Source organism: Syngnathus scovelli, chromosome 5 (genome assembly GCF_024217435.2).
Source record: "Syngnathus scovelli strain Florida chromosome 5, RoL_Ssco_1.2, whole genome shotgun sequence".
Lineage (NCBI taxonomy): Eukaryota > Metazoa > Chordata > Actinopteri > Syngnathiformes > Syngnathidae > Syngnathus > Syngnathus scovelli.
In genome coordinates this window covers 1,205,857-1,230,546 of record NC_090851.1, presented here as the reverse complement: position 1 = coordinate 1,230,546, position 24,690 = coordinate 1,205,857, and the positions used below count along the sequence as shown (strand labels likewise).

Genomic DNA, 24,690 nt, shown 5'->3' with positions numbered 1-24,690 from the left:
CCGCCATTTTCAAGTGTACCTAATAACAGGCCACTTTATTAGGGAAATATCATGGTCAAAGGTCACAGGTTTCAAGCTCTAGTCCTCGGGGCCGCGTTCCAACATGTTTTCCAAGTGACCCTCGTTAAGCGCACCTGCGTGAAAACTTTTAGCTTCTTTCACGTTCAAAAGGAGCTAAAAGTTTTCACGCACCTGCACTTAACGAGGGAATCACACGGACACTCCATTAGGTACACCGCTATTTTCAAGTGTACATAATAACAGGCCACTTTATTAGGGAAATATCATGGCGGTGTACCTAATGGGGTGTCCGAATGACGTCACGGATCAAACAGCCAATCAGAAAGTGGGGGTGAGGGCGGGTGTGGCACTTTTCACATTTATTTAAGCTTTGACCATTTGATTATTTGATTTACTAAAAAAAAAAAAAAAAAAAAAGATCAGTGTGTGTGTGTGGGGGGGTGATTTGTTGAACGATTCGTTTGAACGAATCTTTTGCGTGAACTGATTCTAAAGATTCAGTTCACTTAAAAGAACTGGAATGCACATCACTAGTACGGACAAATTTTACTGGGGGGATGACGTCAGTGCCTCCCCAGTCATGAACCTCACAGCACGTCACTGAAGCCTTCAATACACATTTGCATGTCTGACAACACACTCGCACAAAAATTTGTCTGTCAAACATTCACTGACACTATCTCATTTTCAATCTCTCCCACACACGCAATCACAGTCATGTCGAGGCACATTTATAACATCTGTTGATTCAATAAAGGTTTTTTTCAGGTTTGAAGAGAAAAACAATTTAATGTACAACTTGTGAAAAGGAACGTCCCAGGTTTCCTGAGATGCCGCATTGCACTTAAGGAGAAGTCACAGTTTGGTCCACAGCTTCTTCGGGTTGTGTGTGTGTGTGTGTGTGTGTGTGTGGGAGGGGGGGTTATGTATGAACCAATCATTTTTGACTGGTCTCAACTGGTCAGATTCTAAAATTCCACTTCATAAGTACTCGTCAGTTGTCAGCTTTGGATTGCTAGTAAAGTCCTACGAGTGAGGACAAGTGTGTAGGATATTGGATTCTTGGACTAGTTTTGCGTACGAGTGGGCCAAAAGTGACATTTGTAGTGGAGCAATAACGTTGCTAGTAAGACAGTCGCTGAATTCGTGGCGCTAGGTTGTCTTGCTGGCGAAGAGCGTCCTTGTGCACGCGAGACGTTGAGCTTTCCGTCGCGATCCGGACCCGCCGCTCGTCCGCCATCTTGTTTCCGATAACGTTGCTGTCGGCGGCGTCAGCGGAGGGTCACCTCTTCTGCTCCCAGATCTCGGCCATGTTGAGGTCCAAAGTCTCCAGGTTCTTGAGGGCCTGGACGTTCTCCGTGTAGAAGGCCACGTCTACCACCACCAGCCTGAGAACACATGCAGACAACCAAGTGAAATACAACCGTACCACTCACAGGAGACTTGCTGGCCTAAAGTTTTTATTTGATTATCCGTTGAAGTTTTTAATCAATAAATCAGATTTATTTTTGGGGGATAATTTGATGTGTATTAAGCACTAGTGGTATCGGTACTTGATATCGGTGACTATTCAAGAATTGAGTATTTGTACTGTACTAGTCTGAAAAAAAGGGGTATCAGAAATGTTATTTATTATTATTATTGAATGGTATAGCGCAATATTTCAAAGCAAGCAAGTTACCCGTGCTGAGGCCCGCCGTCGTTGACCACGCCGAGTCGAGTCAGCTGCCTCTTCAGGTTCATCTTCAGGCTGCTGTTGATCCGGACAAACAGCATCTACGCATACGCACCGGCGTCAGCCGATCGCTCGCCAGGAGGCCCAAACGGGAAGCGGCGTGGCGAACCTGCGTCTGCTCGGCGGGCAGGAGGTCGTTGATGGCCTCGTGCATCTTGACCATCTGCTTGCACACGTTACGGAAACACGCCGACGGCATCGGGGCCTTCACCTCATACTGCGCAGATGCCGTGACGTACGTGGCAAGGAGACACGACACCCCGGATTCAAACGAAAGCATCCATCTAGCCATTTTCTACTACTGTTGTCTTCCGTACCTTGGTCAGCACCTTCTCAAACACGCTGTCCATGATGGCCACCAGCTTGGCCCAGATTTCGGACACGTGGTCGTTATAGTCCTGCGCGCACGTGAGAATCAACAAAGTCATCCGGAAGTGGATGCGCGCGGCCGTGTGGTTACCTTGATGATGTGGTCAAAGTGTCTGAGGACGCTCAAGTGTTTGGGCTGGAGTTTGCTCTCAAAATGTTGCCGTATGACAGGAATGTAGAACACCACCAGCTGCAGGCAGCGTGAGGCTAACGCTAGCACAAACGCATACGCGTCAAATTTCCACATTCATATTGTTAGCGCGGGGTTGGGGGGGGGCTTACCGAGGTTTTTGGTGGTGATGGTCTTGAGGCCGACCACCTGCAGAGCTCCTGCGCCGAGAACCAGCTGACAACTGCGAGAGTTGAAGTGCTGCAACGCGTGTAAACACACCGTTTTGAGATGGATTCAATGAGCAAATGAAGGAAAAGTCAAAAGGGTTCTGACCTTGAGGAGGTCAGCCAGCCGCATCAACATGTCGGTGGCGATGGCCGGGATGTCGTTGACGCACTGGCAGTACTCCAGAAAGATCCGGATGAGGAGCAGCACCGTCCTGAAGACCGCCACGGTCCACAACCAACGCAAAGCCGGTGAAGAAGGCTGGCTCTTTGCTCGCGTGCAGGTCACGTGACCCGCGTGAGCGCACTTACCCCACCACGGCGTACTTGTTCCCCTTCACCAGCAGGAAGTCGCCCGGCTTCCTCTCATCTGGACCTGCCATGTGGTGAAACGGCGTTATCTTTGAACAAAGTGTACGTGCTGGCGGCTGGCTACCTGCTGCTTTGCGCACGGCGAGCGCAATGGTGCCGTCCGCCATGGAGTCGACCAGCTCCTGAAACTCGGCAGGAACCTCCGCCTGCTTCCAACGCTCGTTATCCAGCAGGAGACTGCGGGCGCAGCGACACGTCTTCATCAGGATGCCCGACGGTGGTTCTAGCGACGGCTGCCGCTCACCTGAGTTTGGTCTTGCGCTCCTCGTGGAAGCGGTGGACGAAGCGGTCGGCCTGACTCTGCAGCGCCCCCCGCAGGGACACGCTGCGCCTGCCGCACAGCTCCTCCGTGTCCTTGGCGAAGGACTCCACCGCCACCGAGAGGTCCACAAACTCGCCCGAGCTGATGCGCTCCAGAGAACCGTCCTGGTGTGTCAAAATAAAAAAGACAAATTCCAAAACACTTTTGAACAAAAGAGATTTTCGCAGTTACAAAATATTTCGTAGAACATTTTAGAAAAATCTATATTTAGGGATACAATTTCCTTTAACCGTTGTGGACAAACCAAAGTCTGTCTTGGATATTTTATTTTTTTTGTACCTTGGCTCTGGCGGTGAGGATCTTGACGCAGCGATCGTGGCTGATGTCGGAGGCGGCGTGCAGAAGCTCCTGGATGTTGTTGAGCACGCGGTTCAGCTCCAAGTCGGACGGCATCGTGTCGCCGGCGCTGTTGTACCTGAAGTGGGTTCATCGCAACGCCAGTCGTGCCATTTTATCAGCGCACTCAGTCTGTCAACTTCTGATTTTTTCATTTGGAGTCTACTGGAATTCAATGGAGGGAACGCGGGAGTTGAGTGCGACCTACATGAAGTTCTGGTCTCCAGATGCCGAGTCAGCGTCCGGCGTCCCCGGCGGCGTCGTCGTTCCGGCTCGCTGGGCGCCGTGGAGGGCGTCGCTGATAAAGGGGCCGTCGTGCGTGAGGTAGGCCAACTCGGCGACGTCCCCGCACGTGCCGGCCGCCTCGTGAGACCGAAGCTGCTCCGGGTGGGACTTCGCCGCCGAGGAATTCTTCCGGGCGGATTCCAGAACCTCTAAGACCACCGAGCGGATCACGCCGAGCGTGGCCTGGGAGAAGACAAGAACACGCTCTGCGTTATGGATTGGAAAGACCAATTGATAAGCGAGACATGCCAATTGACCTTCATCCTGTGGAGGAAAAGCAGGAAGCAGTCAAAGACGTCCTTGAGGAACTCAAACCACTGAGGGAAGGTCATCAGACGCATCTGCTCGGCTAACCTGGAGGTGGGACATTTCCAGGCGTGACGCACTTGTGACCTCTTCATCTGTGACATTGTCGGGGAGCCGCCGCAACTTACTTGGTGACGACTTCCGTGTCGATGTCGTCGATGGACAGGAGCCGCTCGGCGACGCACTGTCGACACAAAAGGAGTTCACTTCCTGTTCCGGTGAACGCACGGAGAGCAAAAAATATCGGTGTCGCACCTGGGACACGATGGCCTTGGCCGCTGCAATCATCTCGTCGCCGTAAATGTCCAAAAAGTCCAACTTTCTCTGGCGCAGCAGGCCAAACACCAGTGACTGAAGACGTTCCTGCACACAAACACGAGAGCCGGGTCAGCTTTGGACTAGTGCGGATTGACTTCCGAACAGACCTTCTCCAGGAGCTGCGTGTCGTCCCTCAGGCTGCGGTTGAGCTCGCTGCGTGCGTACATGCTGAAGTCCTCCACCATCATCTTGTCAATCAGCTTCTCCAGCTCGCACAGCTGAGAGCCCAGATGTCTACGCACACGGGCGGGAAAAAAACACGTGAGCCCACAGATGGCAGAATGGTTGGGACAGCCGCCGTCACGTCACCTGAAGCTGTGGATGCCTTGCAGCTCCTGCTGCAGGACCTCCTTGGTGGTGGCGATGAGCTCCAGCGCTCCCACAAACTCAGAGGTGGAGAGTAGCAGCTGCACGGTGGGCTGCGTCTGGTGCACGGCCGCCATTAGCTTTAGCTTGCCGTGTAGCTTGACGCAGTTGTTGCGCGCCAGGGCGGCGCGCAGGGCCGCCAGCGGGCCCTGGCACATGATGCGGTCGATGGCGGCGGTGCGGCGCCGTAGAACGGCCACCGCCTCCTGCGTCTCCTTTAGGCGGTCCCGCAGCTCGTGCTGAGACGACATGGCGTGGAAAAAGGCCTCGGAGCGCAGCGAGATCTGCCGCGCGATGCTCACCTCCACCACATCCAGGTAGTGACTCAGCTGTAAACGCGGGCGCACACTTGTCACATCAGAGGTCACTTTGAAGCACGCGTAGACCCACCTTCTCTTGCAGCAGTTTGGAGGAGGCCACGTCACGGTTGCTGCGCCCGCCGCCGTTGAAGTGCGACCACGGCAGGACGGCGTTAAAGGTCACGGGCTCCTCCAGGGCAAAGTCGGGTTTCAGGAAAATCTGAAACGTCATCACCGTCAACCACACTCACATCTTCTGGCGGTGCATTTGGACGACGCAAATGAACAAGACAAATTTGTTACCTTGGGAACTTGGTCCAACTCTGCTCTTGACTTTTCTATGAGAACCAAAAGGTAAAAAAAAAAAAATTAGTCACATGACTAAAGCCTGCATGACGGCTTCAGCAGATGAACTGGAACCTTGGTTGCTGTTGACGCTATAGATGGCGTCCGCAAAGTCGTCTTTGACTGGACAAAGAGTCTTGCATCGTTCGTGGATTCGTTCCCTCTGAAAGCAACAAAACACTCGTAACATTTGTTGTAACATTTACGATAAATTGTCAGCTTTCTAACCTTTTAAATTAGCTTTAGCTTAGCTTTAGCACCAAGGAAGATGACGCAAAAGGAATGACGGTGAGCGGTGCCACCAAAAGGATGCAGACGACAAAGAAGACCAAGAATGAGGTGACGATAGAAGTTCAAAAAGGGAGAGGCAGGCATGAGGAAGATGTTGACGCAAAAAGGACAACAGAGCGACCGAAACAAGGAAGCGGGGAAATGTGGCGTGAGCTGCGTTAAGTAAGCAAGAATGTCAATATTAGCGCCTCATGTGACTTATCTTAAAATAACATCACGCGGGAGAATTGTGGCTAAAAACAAGTCTGTCTTCAGATTAAAAGAACACAATTAAGAAAGGCTTTGGTGGACTTGAATCACACAAACCAGAAGATCCACATCACGAGCATTCACCTGCGCGCTCTCCTGAAGGTACGCGCGGAAGTGTTCCTGCGTGATGTTGCCGAGGCAGAAGGACGGCATCACCTCCGTCTCGGCAAAATCCAAACCCCAGGTCTTGGTGAAGAAGTCCGACTCGCGTTTGGCCAGCCTCGGGTCGTTGAGGGCCGCCGGCAGGTTGACCTTGGAACTGTAAACCGTCCAGCGGTCGTGCTCCGAGACCACGGACGGACCCTCGCGTAGGCCCCGTCCATCGCCTGCGCAGAGCATTATTAAGATGCCACTGATTAGGGCTGAACAATTAATCCAATTCAATGTGACGTTTTGATGTGTCATCATCATCATCATCACACAGGCGATGTGTTCGCGTCACCGTTTGTCCTCACCGGTGGGCTCTTTGGGGCACACGTCGGGCAGCGAGCGGACCGGCCGACGCCGGGAGGAGGAGGGAGAGGGGCAGGGCGACGAGGGGTCCCGCTCCTTGCGGTAGAGCCCATCTGGGACGGCGGGCCGAGGCACTGGCGAGGAGACGGGGCGGGCTGCCATCACCAGCTAGCTGCTCGAAGGGGAGAGCACGCGTTAAACATGGGCAATGCCTTCCAAGCGCCATTGTGTTGTTTCTTACATTAAACAGCAGTGGTGGCTCTCCTTGCCCACATGCTAAGGTACTTATTGTTTTTTTTTTTTAATGAAAATGTTTCACTTGAAGAAGGGCCTAACTGACGCTTGCTTGTACTAAGTGAAAGCAAAACAAGACAAAAATGAAAGTGCTGGCTTGTTATTTGAGAAAATGGAGTCAACTGTAAGTCAATGTCCCATTGCACCTGTGACATGAGTAAAGTTGAATCGAATCTAATGTCATAAATTTAAGAGGGGCTCGTGCAACGTCTTTGGCGACTCTGTGGAAGTTGGAGGATTTGTGAATTGAAGGCTGAGTTGTCAATCCGGACGAGCAGCTGTGACTTACTCTCGTAGCTTTAGCATTAGCATCGGCGTTGACAGCGGAGCTCTCGCTGACCCACAGCAGACGCCACGACACAAACTATGACTTGGTGTCAACACAAAGACGAGCAACGTCCATGTTTGATTTCAAATGACACCGCTGTAATGTTAGACGGCCGAGCTAACGCTAAGGCTAATTCGACTCGGCGGTTCCACGTACACTGACGCTAGCAGGTTAGCTGCTAAGCTAAGTCAAGCTACGCTGAGAGCCAAACAGCCAGTCAGCAAAACACGCAATCCAACCAACAAAACCAAAGCGCGGGCTTGGTGCATCTTCCTCGCTTACCTGTCGTCAGAAGCGGCACAGTAGCCGACGTTGTTTCCTTTGCTCCTCACCATCACACTAACTCGCGAGGACCCACTGAGGACACCAACGGCTACTAGCGTTCTGCCGACCATCGCGCACTGCTGAACGGCTAGCGGCGTTTTGTTCTGACGGGTGATTCGCCGGGCGCTTTGCTGCCGCCTGCTGGACAAGCACGGAATCACACCAGTCGGACAACCTCCGCCTTTTCGCGATTCCTAACAATTTGGTATTGATAAGCATTGCCTGTTTTATTTCTTCACATATAGTGATTGCTTTCACAAAAAGAGCCACAGGCAGACCATAAAGATTTTTCATTTATTGACCTCAAAATCTTACAGTTGCGGACAGTAACAGTTTGATGACCAAAAATGGCTTGAACGATTCCCGCTTGTGGGTCAGACATGAACATGAAGAAGAACACTTTTGGTTTTCCTGCCTTCGTTTTCGTCGCCGTCCCCTTTTTGTTAGTGGTCCAGGATGCGCAAGTTTCCTGATACGATCTTATTCTCCAGCATGGCTCCGGCGGGGATGTCGATACGGTCGCCGTGGTTGGCGATGATGATCACCGTTCCCTGCCCGCACAAATTCATACATTGTTGTTGCTCTTAATTAAGTTTGTATGTGGTGCTGCTTCCTAAGTGTTAACATGGTTGGTACGAAAGGCATCACGATAGTTCCCACCTTAAGCGAGACGTTTTTCCCGAAGGTGACGTCTCCTGACACCGTAAGGTGGTCCAACTCCAGCATGTCCGGGATGCTGTCGAAGCGGGACAGGAACTCTTGGACCTGACGGAGCAAATTAGCGCTGAAGCTATGTGTTGCTAACATGAATGTAAGCCAACGCTATAATGTCACAGCCCGCAACTGACCTTGGAGAAGCAGCTGCCCAGCTTGACGTGTGGCGTGGTGGGAAACTCCCTCTTTTGGCTCATGGTGAGTGAACCCGCGTCCAGGCTGTAGAGGTTGGACATGACCAGCAGGAGGTCAGAGGACGTCTTGACGGGCAGGAAGCGCGAACGCGGCACGTTGACGCCCATGGCGTTGCGGAAACTCTTGATGGCTGCGCCAACTGCCGTCTCCAGCTGAATCACATTCAGACCGCCCTCCAGGGTCTACGCGGAGACATCGCACGAGACGGTGAAGTGACATCACATCCTAGACCAGGACGAGACCTGACGGCGTGGTGTGCGCATGACCTTGGGGTTGACGATGACCTCCATGTCCAAGGCGTTGTTTTGGAGTAACCTCTTGATGGCGCTCAGTGAGATCCACAAGTTGTTGGTGTTGAAGATCTTGAACTTGGTGACCGACTTGAACTCATCCACGTGAGCTTTGGGAACCTGAGCGATCTCTAGAAGCCTCAGGTGGTCCTCGTATTGGATCAGCGTGCCGCCCTGAAAGTCACAACCACAGGAAGTGAGCGTCACATTTAGAGCGGCTGCGCCGGGAGGTGCCCTCGGGTCGCACCTTGACGTCGGCGCGGGTCTTGTCGGTGAGCTCCATGACGAACTCGCAGCGCCTGTCGGCCGGTTGGTCGATGAGGCGTCGGAGGATGTGCAGGTCGACGGTGGCGCCCAGGTTGTCGATGTTGGACACGAAAATGTACTCCTTGCCGTCATCCAGCAGTCGCTGGAGAAGGCCCGAGTTGGCCAAGCTGGCGTAGATGTCGCCGTGACCCGGCGGGTACCACGCCTCGGCGCTGTCCAAACCTTTGGCGATGGGCAGCAGCGACTCCTTGTTGATGCGTGGGTACCTAAGCACCACACATTTGGTGTGTGTGTGTGTGTCCACCTGCCCGTTTTTGTCATTTTTGTACCTGCTCTGGTTGAAGGTGTGTATCTTGAGTCGGTGATGTTTGTACTTCTGAAGAATCTTCTTGGTTTCTTGGTCCGTGTTGAAGGAGTTCATCAACACCAGAGGGACGTCGGCATCGTACGTCTTGTTCAAGTGCTGCAAAAAGGGAGGATGAGAAGCAGAAGAGGAAGGAAGGAGAAGGCTTGACGGCTTGCTGACCTCGATCTGCTTGACGGTGAGGTCGAGGAAGGTGTTTTCGTTGCGGACGCTGATGAGACTTTTGGCGCCTTTGCAGCCCATGCTGGTGCCCAGGCCTCCGTTGAGCTTGACCACCGCCAGCTTGTTGAGGCACGCCGCCACGTCGGCCGGCACGTCAGCCGCCACCATCTCCTCGTACGCCACCACCTCGACGACACAACGACTTATGTCACACGCGTCGCCGACCGGAGGTGCGTTCGGTGACCACTCTCAAAGTCGGACATCTCAAAATTACATAAAAGTAACTTATTGATTGTCCCTCACAGAGGAGAGGATTTATCATTGTGTCAGTATTTAATCATTTATTTTTATTTAATAATTTCTCAATCAATTTAATTCTTTTTACACTTAGTCCAATGAGGAAAATCAAAATCACACGACAAACCCGATCTGAAGTCAAGGTCAGCCGTGAAGCGTCAACACGGGCGGTGACGCAACACGAGCGGCCGCGAGGTTGCGGCCTGACCCCGAGGCGCGTTTCAACATGGCCAGCAGGTGTCCAAAGGTCTGGCGCTCATTGCCCGAACACAACAACTATTCCTGGCGCTGACCTTCAGTGGCGCCGCCGCTATTCCAAGCGTGTGCATGCACGGCGTGCTCATTTCAAGAACCGGCACTCATGCGGGTTACTCACGGCTTCCTTGGGCAGGCGTTTGATCTTGGCCCAGTCCACGGAAGGTCCTTTGACTTGTAGGAACCTGTGGAAGAGCCTCTTGAAGCCCTCAAAGTCCTTCTTGCAACTCTGAAAAAAGACACAGCGGCTCCTTCAACAGGATGACGAGTCGCCGCCGCTCACAAGCTCACGTCGAGGAAAAACACACGGCAAGCCAGCAAGCGAGTCCGACATTTGGGGCAATTTGTCCAATCCCAGCGCTCCTTACAAAAAGAAATTTTAGCATTTTTTTTAAGCAGTTGCTACTGAATTGAATTTTTTTTTTGTCAGAAAAGCAACCAAAAAAAAAGCTTGTGTTGAGTAGGACTTCCTGTTGGTGGTTTTGCCGTGACCTTTGAACTCTTTTCATCTGACCTGCGCGTCGGCATCGCCTGCCGTGGCGACGAGCTCGTCCAGCTCGCGGCACATGGACTCCTCGTGCTGCTGCCGAAGCTTCTCCTGGAACTCCGTCATGGCTGCTGCAGTGAGATCTGCGCACAGGAAGTAGACAAGTTTCAAGTCGTCTGCACTGAGGGGAATTGATATTTATGGAAAAGAAGTGCGCCGATGGTTTTTGTTCCAAATCAGGTTTTTGGTTTTTTTTGGGTGAAAGTGATTGGAGCGGAAAAAAAGGATTAAAAATCCAAACTCACCCGCCATCATCAAGTCAGACACGGTGGTTTTAAAGCTCATGCACGCCGAAGCGACCGAGTGAGTGCGTCCCTCACAAATGGCAAAGCCTTCATCCCCCTCATCCTCACAACGCTGACTGACAGCCCCGCCCACAAACGTGCCAGCCAATTACACGTAGCGAGATAAAGCCTTCTTTGTATGTAAAGGGTTGTCGATGAGGCCGGCAAAATACAACATAAAATCAATATACCCTTGTCACTGTCATTTTACTGCAAATTGCCTGTAGATAAGAATGCGAGTGTGGATGGTCGTTCATCTTGCCCTGTGATTGGCTGGGAACCGGTTCAGGGTGTCCCCCACCTACTGACTGCTGGCTCCAGTGTGGGGACAAGTGGTACAGGTAATGGATGTAAGTTGATTTTGAGATTATTTCCAATCATAAAATCCTGAAAATGTATTTTTATGGTTAAAAAGATATCGTTGGGCACAGGCACAAACAATAATAATAATGCATGATGTACCGATGTCAGAAAGAAAAATAAATCTATTTATTTTGATTCCTTTATTCACACTACTCCGCCTGTACTTTTTTTGTCTTTTTTTTTTCCTCTGGGTGTTTTCCCCCCCTCCTGATGGAACAGAAGTGTACGCTATTTGTTTTGATGTCGAAAAAAACAAAAACGTGTTGTAACGTGAGCTTTAAGTTGACATTTCGACTGGCTTAGGGTTAGCGTTGTAGTTCAAACATAGAACTAAAGTATTATCAGTTTCTACATTGATAATCATTTCAAACACCAATTGATCAAATACTCTTTACAATCAATTATCCACAGTTTATCGGTTTCGGACAATTTTGTGCAACAAGTTTGAACCGTTTTCATGATCATTATTATTAATAACATTTTTAATCATTATTCATCTAAAACTCGTGCACGTTTGCTTTTGGATAGAAATGAAATGCAAAAAGACACGCACGAGTTCGCACGCGCACGCGCTTTCAACGCTTGACAGACGACGTGCTCACCTCAAGACTAGAAGAAGCGAGTCAGGGTCAGAAAAGCCAACACGTCAACTCTGTCGCCCTCCAAAACTAACTCAGTCCAGCGCCACACAAAGTTGACCTTTATGGGCCCAATGTGGCTCGGCGAGCATTTTTCTGGGAGCTAGCCCAAATAGCCGCCTAGCTTAGCCTTCAGGCGACCACGCCCCTTCCAATTTCTAAAGTCACGGAAGTTTACAGTCTAGCCAGAGTTGATTGGTCAGATTTTCCTGTCAATCACGGGTGCCGGATGTTTGCCTGTTCAATTCTAATACATCAATTAGAATTTGCCAATTACAATTCCAACAAAGTTTATGAGTACCATTGGTTTATATTTGGCTTTAACAAATTAACAGGCGTTAGTGCAGATTGGGTAAACTTTGCTGTCAACCTCTTGACGTACGTTTCTATAAATTAAGGTCGTTTGTAGAGTTTTGCAGTCTGATTTATTGAGTGTTTTGGAGTCTTTAATATTAGAGCCGATTGTTTACGCTTGCCTGGTTGTCAAATCCCGTGTAATCTCAATCGCAAGTGTTGAGACAAAACCCAACCGTCAAGAACTTTTTTGAAATTGTCTCACTTTGAATACATCACAACGATTAAAAGTGTTTTGTCGTTCAGCCTGATGGGTTTATTATTCTTTTGTTGCTTATGAGAGCTTTTGCCAACGCCAGGTTGTGATGATTGACAGCTTTGAAATGCCTGAGGACAACAAAAACAAACAAACACACACACACTGGGACAGTGCGGGTGATGGCGGGACACGCGGGTTTGTCGGTCTTCACAGCCGAGAGCAAAGGTGGCAAGCGGGGTCGACTGGTCTCAGTCACTGAGACAGAAAGTCCAGGGCGGTGTCACGCTCCTCCACCAGCTCGGCGGCTGTGGCATCCATCTTGGCCCGGGAGAAGTCGTTGACGCTGAGGCCGTCCACCATCTTCCAGCTCCGGTTCTGCAAAGCATGTCACAAGTATACGAAATTGACTCACTTTGTAGAATTAACATACATGTGCACTCAACTCAGAATAAGGTTAAAAAACCAGTGGTACAATTAAAACACAATTTTTCTGGTCATGCAGTCTAAAACAAGAAATGTATAGCTTTGGCGCCATCTTGTGGCAACCTGGTGCCACAGGATTATGTTGAAGAGAATTGAGCCTCTTCATTTGGACAAAAGTTGTGCTTTACTATCGGCCTTGTGACAGCTTGGCGTCAACAAACTAAGTTAATGTGAGGCTCTAAGCAAAGAAGTGTGTTACACCACATTTAAGTTCGTTATATCACGGATGTGGCTCAAATGTATTCCCCGCTTTGAAGAGCGATCTACAGCAGTTGAATAACTTGAGTACTGACTTTGATCTGGACGGGGAAGGAGTAGATGAGGTCTTCCGGGATGCCGTAGGAGTTCCCGCCGGCGTACACGCCCATGGACACAAACTCACCCTGAACACCCAAAAAGGAAACGTCAATAAAATGGAGAAGAAGAAAAGTCACACGGTTAGCATTAGCCCAGGACGCTCGAACCTCCTTGGTTCCGAACCAGAGGTCCCTCATGTGGTCGCAGATGGCCTTGGCGGCCGACATGGCGCTGGACAGCTTTCTGGCCTTGAGGACGGCGGCGCCGCGCTGCTGCACCGTCTGAAGAAACGACGACAAGGTGAGAAAACGTCCTGATTCGTTCCTGGCGTCTGTGGCGTCGTGGTATATCATATGATGAGAGATTTGACATGACAATTCTTTTTTTTTTTTGCTCACCGAAATGAAAGCTCCCCTGAGCCAGGCGTCGTCCTTGACGCAGTCGTACGCGGACGCCTCGGCGCCGCGCACGTTGACCTTGGCATGGTGAACGTCCGGGTATTGCGTGGAGGAGTGGTTCCCCCAGATGATGACGTTCTTGACCTTGTCGGAGGACACGCCGCAGCGCAGCGCCACCTGCGGGCAGAGGACAAGCCGCGTCAGCGCGCTTCGCTTCACACGGTATGGCGGTTAGCGTTAGCACACCTGCGAGCAGGCGCGGTTGTGGTCCAGCCGGGTCAGGCAGGAGAAGTTCTCCTTGGGGATGGATGGAGCCGACTTGGAGGCGATCAGGCAGTTGGTGTTGGCCGGGTTGCCCACCACCAGAACCTCCACACAGAAGCGAGACAATGAGGGTCGGAGCAGCGCTAACTTTGCAACTTTTTCGATTTTGTGAGCAAAATGTCTGCGCTCACCTTGACCGTCTTCTTGGCGAACTTGTCAAGGGCGGCGCCCTGCGTCTTAAAGATGGCCACGTTGGCCTTGAGCAGGTCCTTCCTCTCCATGCCCTCCTTTCTGGGCATGGAGCCCACCAGGATGGCGGCGTCGATGTCCTTGAAGCCCACCTCCACCTTGTCGGTGGGGATCACCTCTGGGAGGACGAGGAGATATCGCCCATGAGCTTGATTAGCCGTTAGCACGCGAGGGGGACAACACTCAAAATCTCGTAGTTGTCACTTTTCCCTGGTCTAAATGATGTTTTATTTATTTATATATTTACTTCCTTCAAACTATTTCCCTTTAACTGCAGTGATTCTTAAATGGAAGTATGTCGTCACTCCCCGATTGGAGGACAAACAACCTTTGAGAAGCTTCCAGAAGATTGGCACGAAATGATAACAAGCGTGCTGTTGTCATTATCAAAGCGGACTTCAGTCGCCGTTCACCGCCCCCTCCGATCCCCGTTCCGATTGGCTGGCTGCCTTGTGAGGGCCCCCTCCCTCCTCACCTGGTCAACGCACTCAAAGCGGCGACCGCGATCTTTGCGCCCGTTTCCTAAGCGCCCTTACTCAAGCTGAGCCGGGATGAGGTGACAAGATGGCGGCTCACCCCTCAACAGCGGGAGGGCGCAGTCCTGAAGCTCCATCACCACGCCGTCCAGCACCGGCAGCATTGGCGGGATGTCCAGGAGCACCAGGACGATGGGCTGACACACACAAGACAACATCATGTGGCATTAACAGTAAAGATGTTTATTTTTGTCTTGGAAACAATTCTTCATACATAGTATCAATCCATGGATCAGGGCAGCATCCCGTTACCATGGCAACCTCACCTGCTCCTTCCCAAAGACGTCGCCCTTAGCGATGCTGTAGAGCAGCGAGTAGGCGATCTGTCCGGCCGCGCCGGTCACCACAACTCGGATTGGTTCAGCCTGCGGGCAAGCAAACACTCTTTATTCCTCGCCTCAACCTGACAAATTCAAAAAAGAAAGCACCCGGGAGACCAGGGAGGGTGGACATCTATCTTTGTCGTCAGTTTGTGTAACTTTATATGTAAATGACTTGGGCTAAATTTAGAGATGACATGCCATGTCTGCTGCCATGTCTGTTCACTGAAGCGGAGTTGGAGATGCTTGAGGTAAGATGGCTTTGCACGTTTGTGCGATTAGTCACATGTCTGTCTCATAAAAGCTCGACTGGAAACAAACTTCCATTTAGTGTCCATTGTGTTAGATGTTGCTGTAACTTTAAGATGCATCGATGTCCATTAACAACCACTCTCACGGCACTGAATCGATCGCAACGTGACCGCTGTGGTCTTCAAAGATGTTGGCGTCCTTCCTCACAGTCCAACCCTAATCAAGACTTGCTGAGTGAAACCTGCAATCCATTCCAGGCCCTCAATATGAAATGACCAAAATGAATGAGAAATATTCTGAGGCCATAAGAACCACAGGAACTAAGACAATGTTGCATCACTCATTGAAAAGTTCTACTCATGTTACATTTCTTTTGGCTTTGCTCTAACTTGATGTGCAAATTACAAAAACTATAATTAGAAGTTAAGATGCCCAGTCTCCTCCCCGTGCAGTGTACACTGAAGTCCATTCGGATCCACGAGAAGCAAGATGACTTTGCACGTTTGCACACGTCCCTGATTCGAATTGACCACAAAATAATCATTAACGGTTCACATTTTCTGTCCAGTTAACAGTTGCACAATTGCATTTTGGACTCAAGACTGCCACGTCCAATGTTCATTTGTGTATCATGATTTGTTCGGCTGTTTTTCTCCAGTCGTCCTATTTAAAACTGAAGTGGCTTTTTTTTTCTTGCACAGTCGCGTGACACAAGTCTGATTACGTCACCGCAATCCAAACAAATATATTCAAGTTTCAATAACATCATGTTTTGCCGTGCAGTATTTTAGCGTTTTCCCATCACGTCATTCCGTCAACAAAATGGGTCACGATGGACGATCGAAGAATAGAAGAAATGTCATTCAATCACATTCATGGAGGCGGCCATTGATCGGCGCATATTAAAGCTTACAGGGGAAAATGGCGAAAAGGGACATAGGTCGTCAAATTTTGGTGTATTGGAAGAACATTGCAATGTTGTTCTTACCATCTTGGACGAGGAGACGAGCGAGGACGAGCGAGCAAGAGGAGCGAGGAGAGGATGGAGGAAGACTCAGCCGCTTGTGCTTGGAGGCTTGGGGGTCACCTCTGGCTAGGCCACCTCCTTCCTCACGCGTGACGTGTGGGACTTGTAGTCCTTTAACAGAGTCAACGCCTGGCAGCCTCCCCAAAAGCGACTCAAAGTCCCATGAGGCATCGCGCCACCCTTCCCGCGCTCACTGCTCCAAACAAGGCTCGTGACCAGGAAATGTAACTAGACATGCAAATTAATAATAATAATAATAATAATAATAATAATAATAATAATAATAATAATAATAATAATAATAATAATAATAGTTTGCACAACGTATGGTTTCTTCGAAATGAAAAGCTTAGAATACGGTATATGTTTTTTTTTTTTTTTTTTACTCACTTATTGACACTTTAGTCTATTACTAGCATGATTGCATGCTAGGAAAATGATTCCATAGCTATAGTTCATTCATTTGCTATAATCTTTCTTTTTCTTTTAATCCATAGTCCTTTAGCGACATCATGTGGCTATTATTAGGACTGCAGGACTGCTGGTCAAAGTACGGAGCCAAATTCACGCGTAGAGAATGATCAGAATTTATATTAAGTTTTCAAGTAAGTTCCAGGTGAAAGAAAATCCGAATAGATCATTTTGAAAATAATAAACAGTAATTGTGTTGAAAGAGAGTCATATGAATTGTAAGAGCGAGTCTGTGCTGAGCGGTATTAGTGTACTATTTTTCAATTATTTTTAATTTTGTAATGTGTCTTGCAATCTCGCATCAGATAGTTCAAATCCAAACCTAAAGAAACATAGTCCACTCCAGAGACTTTACAAACTAGGATCAAAAGTTCAACGGGAATGTCTGCCAGATCGTTAAACAAGCGCCGTCTGATCTGATCTTAATGCAAGCCCAGTTTTCCGAGAACAGATGCAACCATTTTCTATCCCATCCTTATATAGTTCCATTCAATTTAATCCAAATACAAACATTCTTCATCCTTTTGGAAACCAAGAGACACCACACCAAGAAGTATTTTTTTTGGGTGTGTCACTCACATTCACAAGTTCACCCTGTGACGTCAAGGGGAAAGCGCCGGTGCATGTGCAAAAAAAAGATGCACTCATGGTCCGCCACCCTAATGTGTAAACGGCAGCAGCAACTTCGTGAACCGTGTTTGCACCACCGTCGGTGTGTCGCGTTCACGGACCGTGGGACTCACCTGCGACGAAATGGCACGGGCCACCAGATACATGGAGGTCAGCAGCGTCAACATGGTTCTTCAATCACGTCCGCTCAGCGCAGATGACCACGACGATGATAAAGATGTAGGCCGGGTCCTCCTTCCCGCCACCAAGAATGACACCTTGACAGAAGGAGAAATGGAGCTGCGCATGCGCGAATGGATGGCGAAAAGTGATGCTCACACCCACCCACAGTCTAGTCTCCTAATGAGATTTAAAGAACAAAAATAGATGCTACTAAACCGTTTTCGTGTCAATCATTAACTGTGTATGTACTCCACAACATCATTATACACAATCAGACACTTTTTCTATTGTGGGGCACAAAATGAAGAATTGTGCGTATGTGTGTTGTCCCCAAATGTCAATTTATGTTTATTCTTAAGGGCCACAAATCAACTAAATAATCCAGAGTTATTAAATCAGTGGTTCTTAACCTGGGACGAGCCAGGTTGGCCTCAGTGCTGACTCAGGGGTCCGGTTCTCTTTAAGGAGGAGCCCAGCTCATTGCCCCGCCCACGCCCCGCCCACGCCCCGCCTTCGTTGCATGCCCTGTGCCACACAAATTTTGGAACAAACCCCAACTAAGAACCTGGAAAATAGTAAGGATATAACAAGGACCTGCGCTGGCGCTCCGATTTTGGATTGAAGGACCACGCTTGCAATGCCTGTGATTGTCGCGTTTACGGCCCTCCTGATGCTGTTGAAATGCGCGCTGGCCGGTGGGTTGACTCCACATCTTATTTCTCTTTGACTTGTTTCTCAACATTTTTTTTTTCTTGTCCCGCACACTTTAAAATCGTTAAGCACAGCTGGCCGATGGGTTGAAAACGATGTTGACCTTTGTTGAAGAGTACAAAAGTAGTATTTTGCCACCATCTCGTTGAAGAAGAACAAAAGTCAGGCCTCTTTTGCGCATGTGTGGAACGGAGGGGAAAAGTAAGGTAAAAAGACGCCCGACACTCCAAACGCAAAAGTTGAAGGAGGCGGTTCATCGTGATGGCACATATGAACCTGATGGGGTTCGGTACCTCCAAAAAGGTTAAGAACCACTGACTAAGGCTTTTGCCTGCTAAAATGTCGAACACGCACACACCTTGTTTTGCCTGCAATAAACTATTCGGTACAATTGAACACAATAGAAGAACTGGTTCTCCAACTTTGCTCTCAAATGATCACACAGCCGACACAAGGAAATAAGTTTCACCGCCATCCAGGGACTATGTTGACTTTGATTGAAGAGTTTAAATCTGTCAAAGTAGTCATTAATGTTGAGGAATGTTAGTACAAAAGTAGTGCTTTGCCGCCATCTTGCTGCAAGGAATGTCAAGGTGAATTGAGGAGCTTCACTTAGGCAAAAGTAGTGCTTTGACGGCATCTTTGTGTCAAGTAACTGTGTTGACGTGAACTGAGAACTTTTATGTCGATAAAAGAGCGAGTTGATAAGAAGTTGATAAGAATTATATATACAAAACTAGGCAGGTGTAACTCTCACTTCTTTTTCCAGACGTGCCTTTACCTCCGCCCACCAACGTGATGGTGAATTGCACGGACACTCAGGGTACCGTGCACTGGCAGTATGGCGAGGAACCCAATGTCCGCTTTCGGGTCGAGGTGGGCAACCCCAAGAGTGACTACAAACGACGTGCGACGAAAGAGCACTTCTACAAAAATATAACCGCTCGGGTGTGGGAGTCGTTGGAGAGCGCCATGGACGTGTACTACGTCAGCGTGACCGCCGTGGTACCCGACAGACCCTTGTTCCCCCCAATCTCCACCACCTTTACGTACAATAGAGTCAAGATGGCCGACGTCAAATGTGAGTAGCCTGCCGTCGCTCATTTATCAAATGATTGGATTTACCGATGAATCGACAGATTTTGCTTTGTTTTTTGCGGCTCAGGTAAGTTGGCCTTTCCTGACGTGGACGTGAAGGCGGACAACGGGAGCACCGTTGTCAGCTTCCGCAACCCTTTGCACCACGACCCGCAACTGCGCCACGCCACAAGGGGCGCCGCCACTTTGAAATTCATCGCCGCTTACGACAGTGTAAGACCACAATTGGCTGATGCCCATTCTGATATTTGGCAAAAATCCAATTTCGGGAACCAATGAATCGGCAAATTAGTCAAAAAACATGTTGAATGAAATATTTTTTTCACACTATCATTATCTGAAGTATTTGACTTTATGACTTTTTTTTTTAGGGGGTTAGCGGTAATTGGATATTTTTGTTACTGTGGATTTTTAAATGATCTTGCTCTTATGTTTTAATATTTAGACAGAAAAGAAACATTTGTTTTTTTTCACTGATTTTATATTCATAAAATATTTTTTCCGTCACACGTGATGACATCACACGTGATGACAACTCACACGATGCCGCACGTTAACGGCGTTACCTTGGCTCCTTTTAGGGGGCGGTGGAGGAGAATTCCTGCCATCCACATCAGAACGTGTGCCGGGCAACCTTCCTGCCGGGTTCCGCCAAGTGCGTCACGCTGACGGGATGGGTGAGCGACTCGGGGGGCGGCCGGCTGGAATTCGGGCCGTCTCGCCGCGCTTGCATAGAGCGCTCGTCGGGGTGGGCGACGCTGCCCGTCGTGATGGTGGTGGTGGCGGTGGTGGTGGTGGTGGTGGTGGCGCTCATCATCTTGGCGGTGGTAAAGGCTCCCTCTCCTCAAGTGTCTGCTTGTTGCCAAAATTGGATTAATTGGATTCAAAGTTGCTTCACACGCTTAAGTATCACCAACCACCACAGTCTGAGGGTCCAGCTCATCTCAATGAAGGAGTGCAGGAAGAAAAACAGAAGGTGGAGGAGGACAAGGAGGGAAAAGGGTGCTGGGGCTCAAATGACAACTATGTCCATGAGAACATAGTGAACTCTAAGTTGGACATGGGCGATGGAGACAAGGCTGTGGGTAACAGAAAGATGACAAAAGGAAGAACGAGAGAACACGTTTGTGCTTGACTGTATTTCTCGGACTCTTGAGGGTTTATGTAAAGCTTTCTTTCTCCGGTAATTTCCGTCTTGATCTCGTTCTGTCTCTTATTCTTGTCAATTGTGTGGCATATACGTATATGTATGATATACAGTTATACGTATATGCCACACAATTGACATATGTGGAATAATTTGAACTGCAGCTGATGAGACATGCAAATTAATTAATAAAATCATAAGTTTACACAACGTTTGGTTTCATCAAAATGAAAAGCTTTGAATGCAGTATACGTGTTTTTTTACTCACATATTGATACTTTAGTCTATTACTAGCACGATTGCATACTAGGAAATGAATTCCAATTGCTGTAGCTCTTTCATTTGCAATTCTCTTTTTCTTTTAATCCATATTCCTTTAGCGACATCATGTGATGATTAGATTGCAGGACGGCTGGTCCAAGTACGGAGCCAAATTCACGCGTAGAAAATGATCAGAATTTATATGAAGTTTTCAAGTAAGTTCCAGGTGAAAAAAAAAATCCGAATAGATCATTTTGAAAATAATAAATATTAATTGTGTTGCAAGAAAGTCATATGAATTGAAAGAGCATGATATTTCTGAGTTGTGTGGATGTCTCTGCTAAGCGGCATTAGTGTATTTAACATGATTTAAGAACCTGATACGCGCATTTGTCTTGACTATTAAGTGGCACTTTTTTAATCCGCATTTTTCACATTTCTACTTTTAATTTGAAAGTGGCTGTGACGTCATGCAGGTAACTTCCGACTGAGAGGTAAAACCCGATTGAGTCCTCAGAAAAAGTTAAAGTAAGGAAGCGAGTGTGCGCGGTCGCCTTAACGTTCGAACTGGGCGCAAAAGACGAGCTCCAGTGTTGCCACTTCATCGTTTGACGACCATTTGTGATGTTAAATCGGGTTTGTTTTGTGATGAGGACCCGCGTGGGCGCTCCGATTTTGAATTGAGGGACCATGCCTGCGATTGTCGCGTTTACGGCCCTCCTGATGCTGTTGGAATGCGCGCTGTCCCTACAGCCGGCCGGTGGGTTGACTCCACATCTTATTTCTCTTTGACTTGTTTCTCAACATTTTTTGTTTCTTGTCCCGCACACTTTAAAATCGTTAAGCACAGTTTCCAAGTATGTTCATCTACTTCAATTATAAATATCGACAAGTAAACATGACAGACTTCATAATTAAAAAGATTTGACTTTTTTAATTCTTTTTTTTCCCAACCCCATCGCCCATGTTGTGTCGCATGTGTTTATTTGAAATGTAACATTTGAAATCTCGTTTGTCCAGTTTGCCCAACTCTACGAAATCACTAGCAAAAGTTGTGATGAGTCAAAATGTGTTAATTACCCTGCCATAGATTGAAAAACCAAATAACAATAATTATGACAATATAGATCCTATTAATATTATTTTTACAAAGCAGAAAAAAATCCTAATTTTTACACTGGTGTTTGTAATTAATTGGCTAAAAAAGATGAGTTAAGCTGCTCTGTCGTTGTCTTGGGCTCAAAATGTCGCAAGGCTGAAACGGAATTCTACTTTTATTGGGGTCAACGTGCAAAGATAAGAACCTTATTGAGCCCAAGACGAGGAAATTTCTTTTTATGTATAGAGCTATGAGCATCGACGTGAGGTGAGGTGAGTGAGTGAGTGAGTTGTGTGCATAAGGTAAAGTATTTGGGTGACTCAGTGGCCCATTCCGATATATTGTATAGTCGAACGTTCGTCGGGATTAATGACCTGCTAAAATGTCGAACACGCACACACCTTGTTTTGCCTGCAATAAACTATTCGGTACAATTGAACACAATAGAAGAACTGCTTCTCCAACTTTGCTCTCAAATGATCACACAGCCGACACAAGGAAATAAGTTTCACCGCCATCCAGGGACTATGTTGACCTTGGTTGAAGAGTTTAAATCTGTCAAAGTAGTCATTAACGTTGAGGAGCGTTAGTACAAAAGTAGTGCTTTGCCGCCATCTTGCTGCAAGGAATGTCAAGGTGAATTGAGGAGCTTCACTTAGGCAAAAGTAGTGCTTTGACGGCATCTTTGTGTCAAGTAACTGTGTTGACGTGAACTGAGAACTTTTATGTCGATAAAAGAGCGAGTTGATAAGAAGTTGATAAGAATTATATATACAAAACTAGGCAGGTGTAACTCTCACTTCTTTTTCCAGACGTGCCTTTACCTCCGCCCACCAACGTGATGGTGAATTGCACGGACACTCAGGGTACCGTGCACTGGCAATATGGCGAGGAACCCAATGTCCGCTTTCGGGTCGAGGTGGGCAACCCCAAGAGTGACTACAAACGACATGCGACAAAAGAGCACTTCTACAAAAATATAACCGCTCGGGTGTGGGAGTCGTTGGAGAGCGCCATGGACGTGTACTACGTCAGCGTGACCGCCGTGGTACCCGACAGACCCTTGTTCCCCCCAATCTCCACCACCTTTACGTACAATAGAGTCAAGATGGCCGACGTCAAATGTGAGTAGCCTGCCGTCGCTCATTTATCAAATGATTGGATTTACCGATGAATCGACAGATTTTGCTTTGTTTTTTGCGGCTCAGGTAAGTTGGCCTTTCCTGACGTGGACGTGAAGGCGGACAACGGGAGCACCGTTGTCAGCTTCCGCAACCCTTTGCACCACGACCCGCAACTGCGCCACGCCACAAGGGGCGCCGCCACTTTGAAATTCATCGCCGCTTATGACAGTGTAAGACCACAATTGGCTGATGCCCATTCTGATATTTGGCAAAAATCCAATTTCGGGAACCAATGAATCGGCAAATTAGTCTAAAAACATGTTGAATGAAATATTTTTTTCACACTATCATTATCTGAAGTATTTGACTTTATGACTTTTTTTTTTAGGGGGTTAGCGGTAATTGGATATTTTTGTTACTGTGGATTTTTAAATGATCTTGCTCTTATGTTTTAATATTTAGACAGAAAAGAAACATTTGGTTTTTTTCACTGATTTTATATTCATAAAATATTTTTTCCGTCACACGTGATGACATCACACGTGATGACAACACGCATGATGCCGCACGTTGACGGCGTTACCTTGGCTCCTTTTAGGGGGCGGTGGAGGAGAATTCCTGCCATCCACATCAGAACGTGTGCCGGGCAAACGTGACCTTCCCGCCGGGTTCCTCCGAGTGCGTCACGCTGACGGGATGGGTGAGCTACTCGGGGGGCGGCGGGCTGGAATTCGGGCCGTCTCGCCGCGCTTGCAGAGAGCGCTCGTCGGGGTGGGCGACGCTGCCCGTCGTGCTGCCCAGCGTCCTGGTGCCGCTGCTCATCTGCGTGGTGGTGGCGGTGGTGGCGTGGAGGCGGATGGCCAAGGCCCCCAAGGAACCTCTCTCTCCTCAAGTGTCTGGTTGTTGCAAAAATGGGATTCAAAGTTGCTTCGCACGCTCAAGTAGGGAGCTGCAGGTCCAATACTCACCACAGTCTGAGGGTCCAGCTCATCTCAGTGAAGGAGCCCGCTTTTTTGATTCTCCTCTGCCCCAGGAGGAGGAAGTGCAGGAAGTGGAACAAGAAAAACAGAAGGTGGAGGAGGAAAAGGAGGGGAAAGGGTGCTGGGGCTCAAATGACGACCATGTCCATGAGAACATCGTGAACTCTAAGTTGGACATGGGCGACGGAGACAAGGCTGTGGGTAACATGGAAAAAGGAAGAACGAGAGAACACCTTTGTGCTTTACTGCATTTCTTGGACTCTCGAGGGTTTATGTAAAGCACATATGTCAGTTACGGCCCGCGGGCCAGATCCGGCCCGTGTTTTGTCTGTGTGCCGTAATTTTTTGAATTTTATTTATTTATATTTATTTTTCAGTTGAATGGACCAAGGGAAAATTGCAGATAAGAGCCATGAGAAAGAATACAACTGATTTTTACATTGTAAAGCTTTCTTTCTCCAGTAATTTCCGTCTTGATCTCGTTCTGTCTCTTATTCTTGTCAATTGTGTGGCATATACGTATATGTATGATATACAGTTATACGTATATGCCACACAATTGACATATGTGGAATAATTTGAACTGCAGCTGATGAGACATGCAAATTAATTAATAAAATCATAATAGTTTACACAACGTTTGGTTTCATCAAAATGAAAAGCTTTGAATGCAGTATACGTGTTTTTTTACTCACATATTGATACTTTAGTCTATTACTAGCACGATTGCATACTAGAAAATGAATTCCAATTGCTGTAGCTCTTTCATTTGCAATTCTCTTTTTCTTTTAATCCATATTCCTTTAGCGACATCATGTGGCTAATATTAGGATTGCAGGACGGCTGGTCCAAGTACGGAGCCAAATTCACGCGTAGAAAATGATCAGAATTTATATGAAGTTT

The 24,690-nt window shown here is 48.2% G+C and overlaps 4 protein-coding genes across 7 annotated transcripts; 1 reads left to right on the top strand and 3 right to left on the bottom strand.

Moving 5' to 3' along the window:
• Positions 1-790: 790 nt before the first annotated feature.
• Positions 791-7,477, bottom strand: vps54 (VPS54 subunit of GARP complex). Of its 2 annotated transcripts, XM_049721293.1 has the most exons (23): positions 7,308-7,477; positions 6,406-6,575; positions 6,035-6,276; positions 5,486-5,573; positions 5,369-5,403; positions 5,157-5,285; positions 4,710-5,095; positions 4,508-4,634; positions 4,338-4,445; positions 4,211-4,266; positions 4,034-4,130; positions 3,700-3,959; positions 3,435-3,570; positions 3,078-3,259; positions 2,898-3,010; positions 2,774-2,837; positions 2,571-2,676; positions 2,408-2,495; positions 2,217-2,338; positions 2,074-2,154; positions 1,866-1,973; positions 1,703-1,797; positions 791-1,409 (listed from the first exon to the last, which is right to left on the bottom strand). In XM_049721293.1, exons 2-23 carry the CDS (start codon positions 6,563-6,565, stop codon positions 1,304-1,306), a joined length of 2,889 nt encoding a protein of 962 aa, XP_049577250.1. In that variant the 5' UTR covers positions 6,566-6,575; positions 7,308-7,477; the 3' UTR covers positions 791-1,303. The 2 variants fall into 2 exon arrangements, with proteins under 2 accessions (XP_049577250.1, XP_049577249.1); XM_049721292.1 differs by having other exon boundaries at positions 2,774-3,010.
• A 147-nt stretch (positions 7,478-7,624) lies between these two features.
• Positions 7,625-11,896, bottom strand: LOC125969369 (UTP--glucose-1-phosphate uridylyltransferase). Of its 2 annotated transcripts, none has more exons than XM_049721310.2 (10): positions 11,690-11,896; positions 10,408-10,523; positions 10,015-10,122; positions 9,342-9,527; positions 9,145-9,278; positions 8,796-9,081; positions 8,525-8,722; positions 8,198-8,440; positions 8,010-8,114; positions 7,625-7,900 (listed from the first exon to the last, which is right to left on the bottom strand). In XM_049721310.2, exons 2-10 carry the CDS (start codon positions 10,504-10,506, stop codon positions 7,793-7,795), a joined length of 1,467 nt encoding a protein of 488 aa, XP_049577267.1. In that variant the 5' UTR covers positions 10,507-10,523; positions 11,690-11,896; the 3' UTR covers positions 7,625-7,792. The 2 variants fall into 2 exon arrangements, with proteins under 2 accessions (XP_049577267.1, XP_049577266.1); XM_049721309.1 differs by lacking the exon at positions 11,690-11,896 and adding an exon at positions 10,686-10,832.
• Positions 11,897-12,310: 414 nt separating this feature from the next.
• Positions 12,311-17,463, bottom strand: LOC125969373 (malate dehydrogenase, cytoplasmic). Of its 2 annotated transcripts, none has more exons than XM_049721321.2 (9): positions 17,319-17,463; positions 14,772-14,870; positions 14,546-14,642; positions 13,912-14,087; positions 13,703-13,825; positions 13,457-13,633; positions 13,226-13,339; positions 13,055-13,144; positions 12,311-12,653 (listed from the first exon to the last, which is right to left on the bottom strand). In XM_049721321.2, the coding sequence occupies exons 1-9, from the start codon at positions 17,370-17,372 to the stop codon at positions 12,531-12,533; spliced, it is 1,053 nt and encodes a 350-aa protein (XP_049577278.1). In that variant the 5' UTR covers positions 17,373-17,463; the 3' UTR covers positions 12,311-12,530. The 2 variants fall into 2 exon arrangements, with proteins under 2 accessions (XP_049577278.1, XP_049577279.1); XM_049721322.1 differs by lacking the exon at positions 17,319-17,463 and adding an exon at positions 16,066-16,225.
• A 423-nt stretch (positions 17,464-17,886) lies between these two features.
• LOC125969371 (uncharacterized) lies at positions 17,887-24,442 on the top strand. The gene is made up of 7 exons (XM_068650769.1): positions 17,887-18,062; positions 18,848-19,159; positions 19,244-19,389; positions 19,758-21,344; positions 22,496-22,807; positions 22,892-23,037; positions 23,406-24,442. The coding sequence occupies exons 4-7, from the start codon at positions 21,275-21,277 to the stop codon at positions 24,063-24,065; spliced, it is 1,188 nt and encodes a 395-aa protein (XP_068506870.1). The 5' UTR covers positions 17,887-18,062; positions 18,848-19,159; positions 19,244-19,389; positions 19,758-21,274; the 3' UTR covers positions 24,066-24,442.
• Positions 24,443-24,690: the final 248 nt, after the last annotated feature.

What these genes read in the sequence shown, in the direction of transcription:
- vps54 (XM_049721292.1), bottom strand. Translation starts at nt 6,565, where the DNA reads ATGGCAGCCCGCCCCGTCTCCTCGCCAGTGCCTCGGCCCGCCGTCCCA. An exon ending in TTTTCCTCCACAGGATGAAG is followed by an intron (nt 3,960 to 4,033) that starts GTCAATTGGCAT and finishes GTCTTCTCCCAG; the next exon opens with GCCACGCTCGGCGTGATCCG. An exon ending in GGCTGGCTGACCTCCTCAAG is followed by an intron (nt 2,496 to 2,570) that starts GTCAGAACCCTT and finishes CACGCGTTGCAG; the next exon opens with CACTTCAACTCTCGCAGTTG.
- LOC125969369 (XM_049721309.1), bottom strand. Translation starts at nt 10,725, where the DNA reads ATGAGCTTTAAAACCACCGTGTCTGACTTGATGATGGCGG. An exon ending in AGGTCATCGTCAACCCCAAG is followed by an intron (nt 8,441 to 8,524) that starts GTCATGCGCACA and finishes GTCTCCGCGTAG; the next exon opens with ACCCTGGAGGGCGGTCTGAA. An exon ending in GGAAAAACGTCTCGCTTAAG is followed by an intron (nt 7,901 to 8,009) that starts GTGGGAACTATC and finishes TTGTGCGGGCAG; the next exon opens with GGAACGGTGATCATCATCGC.
- LOC125969373 (XM_049721321.2), bottom strand. Translation starts at nt 17,372, where the DNA reads ATGTTGACGCTGCTGACCTCCATGTATCTGGTGGCCCGTGCCATTTCG. An exon ending in ACGTCTTTGGGAAGGAGCAG is followed by an intron (nt 14,643 to 14,771) that starts GTGAGGTTGCCA and finishes TGTGTGTGTCAG; the next exon opens with CCCATCGTCCTGGTGCTCCT. An exon ending in CCTTCCCCGTCCAGATCAAA is followed by an intron (nt 12,654 to 13,054) that starts GTCAGTACTCAA and finishes CATGCTTTGCAG; the next exon opens with AACCGGAGCTGGAAGATGGT.
- LOC125969371 (XM_068650769.1), top strand. Translation starts at nt 21,275, where the DNA reads ATGCCTGCGATTGTCGCGTTTACGGCCCTCCTGATGCTGTTGGAATGC. An exon ending in GCTGTCCCTACAGCCGGCCG is followed by an intron (nt 21,345 to 22,495) that starts GTGGGTTGACTC and finishes TTCTTTTTCCAG; the next exon opens with ACGTGCCTTTACCTCCGCCC. An exon ending in CAAGATGGCCGACGTCAAAT is followed by an intron (nt 22,808 to 22,891) that starts GTGAGTAGCCTG and finishes TTTGCGGCTCAG; the next exon opens with GTAAGTTGGCCTTTCCTGAC.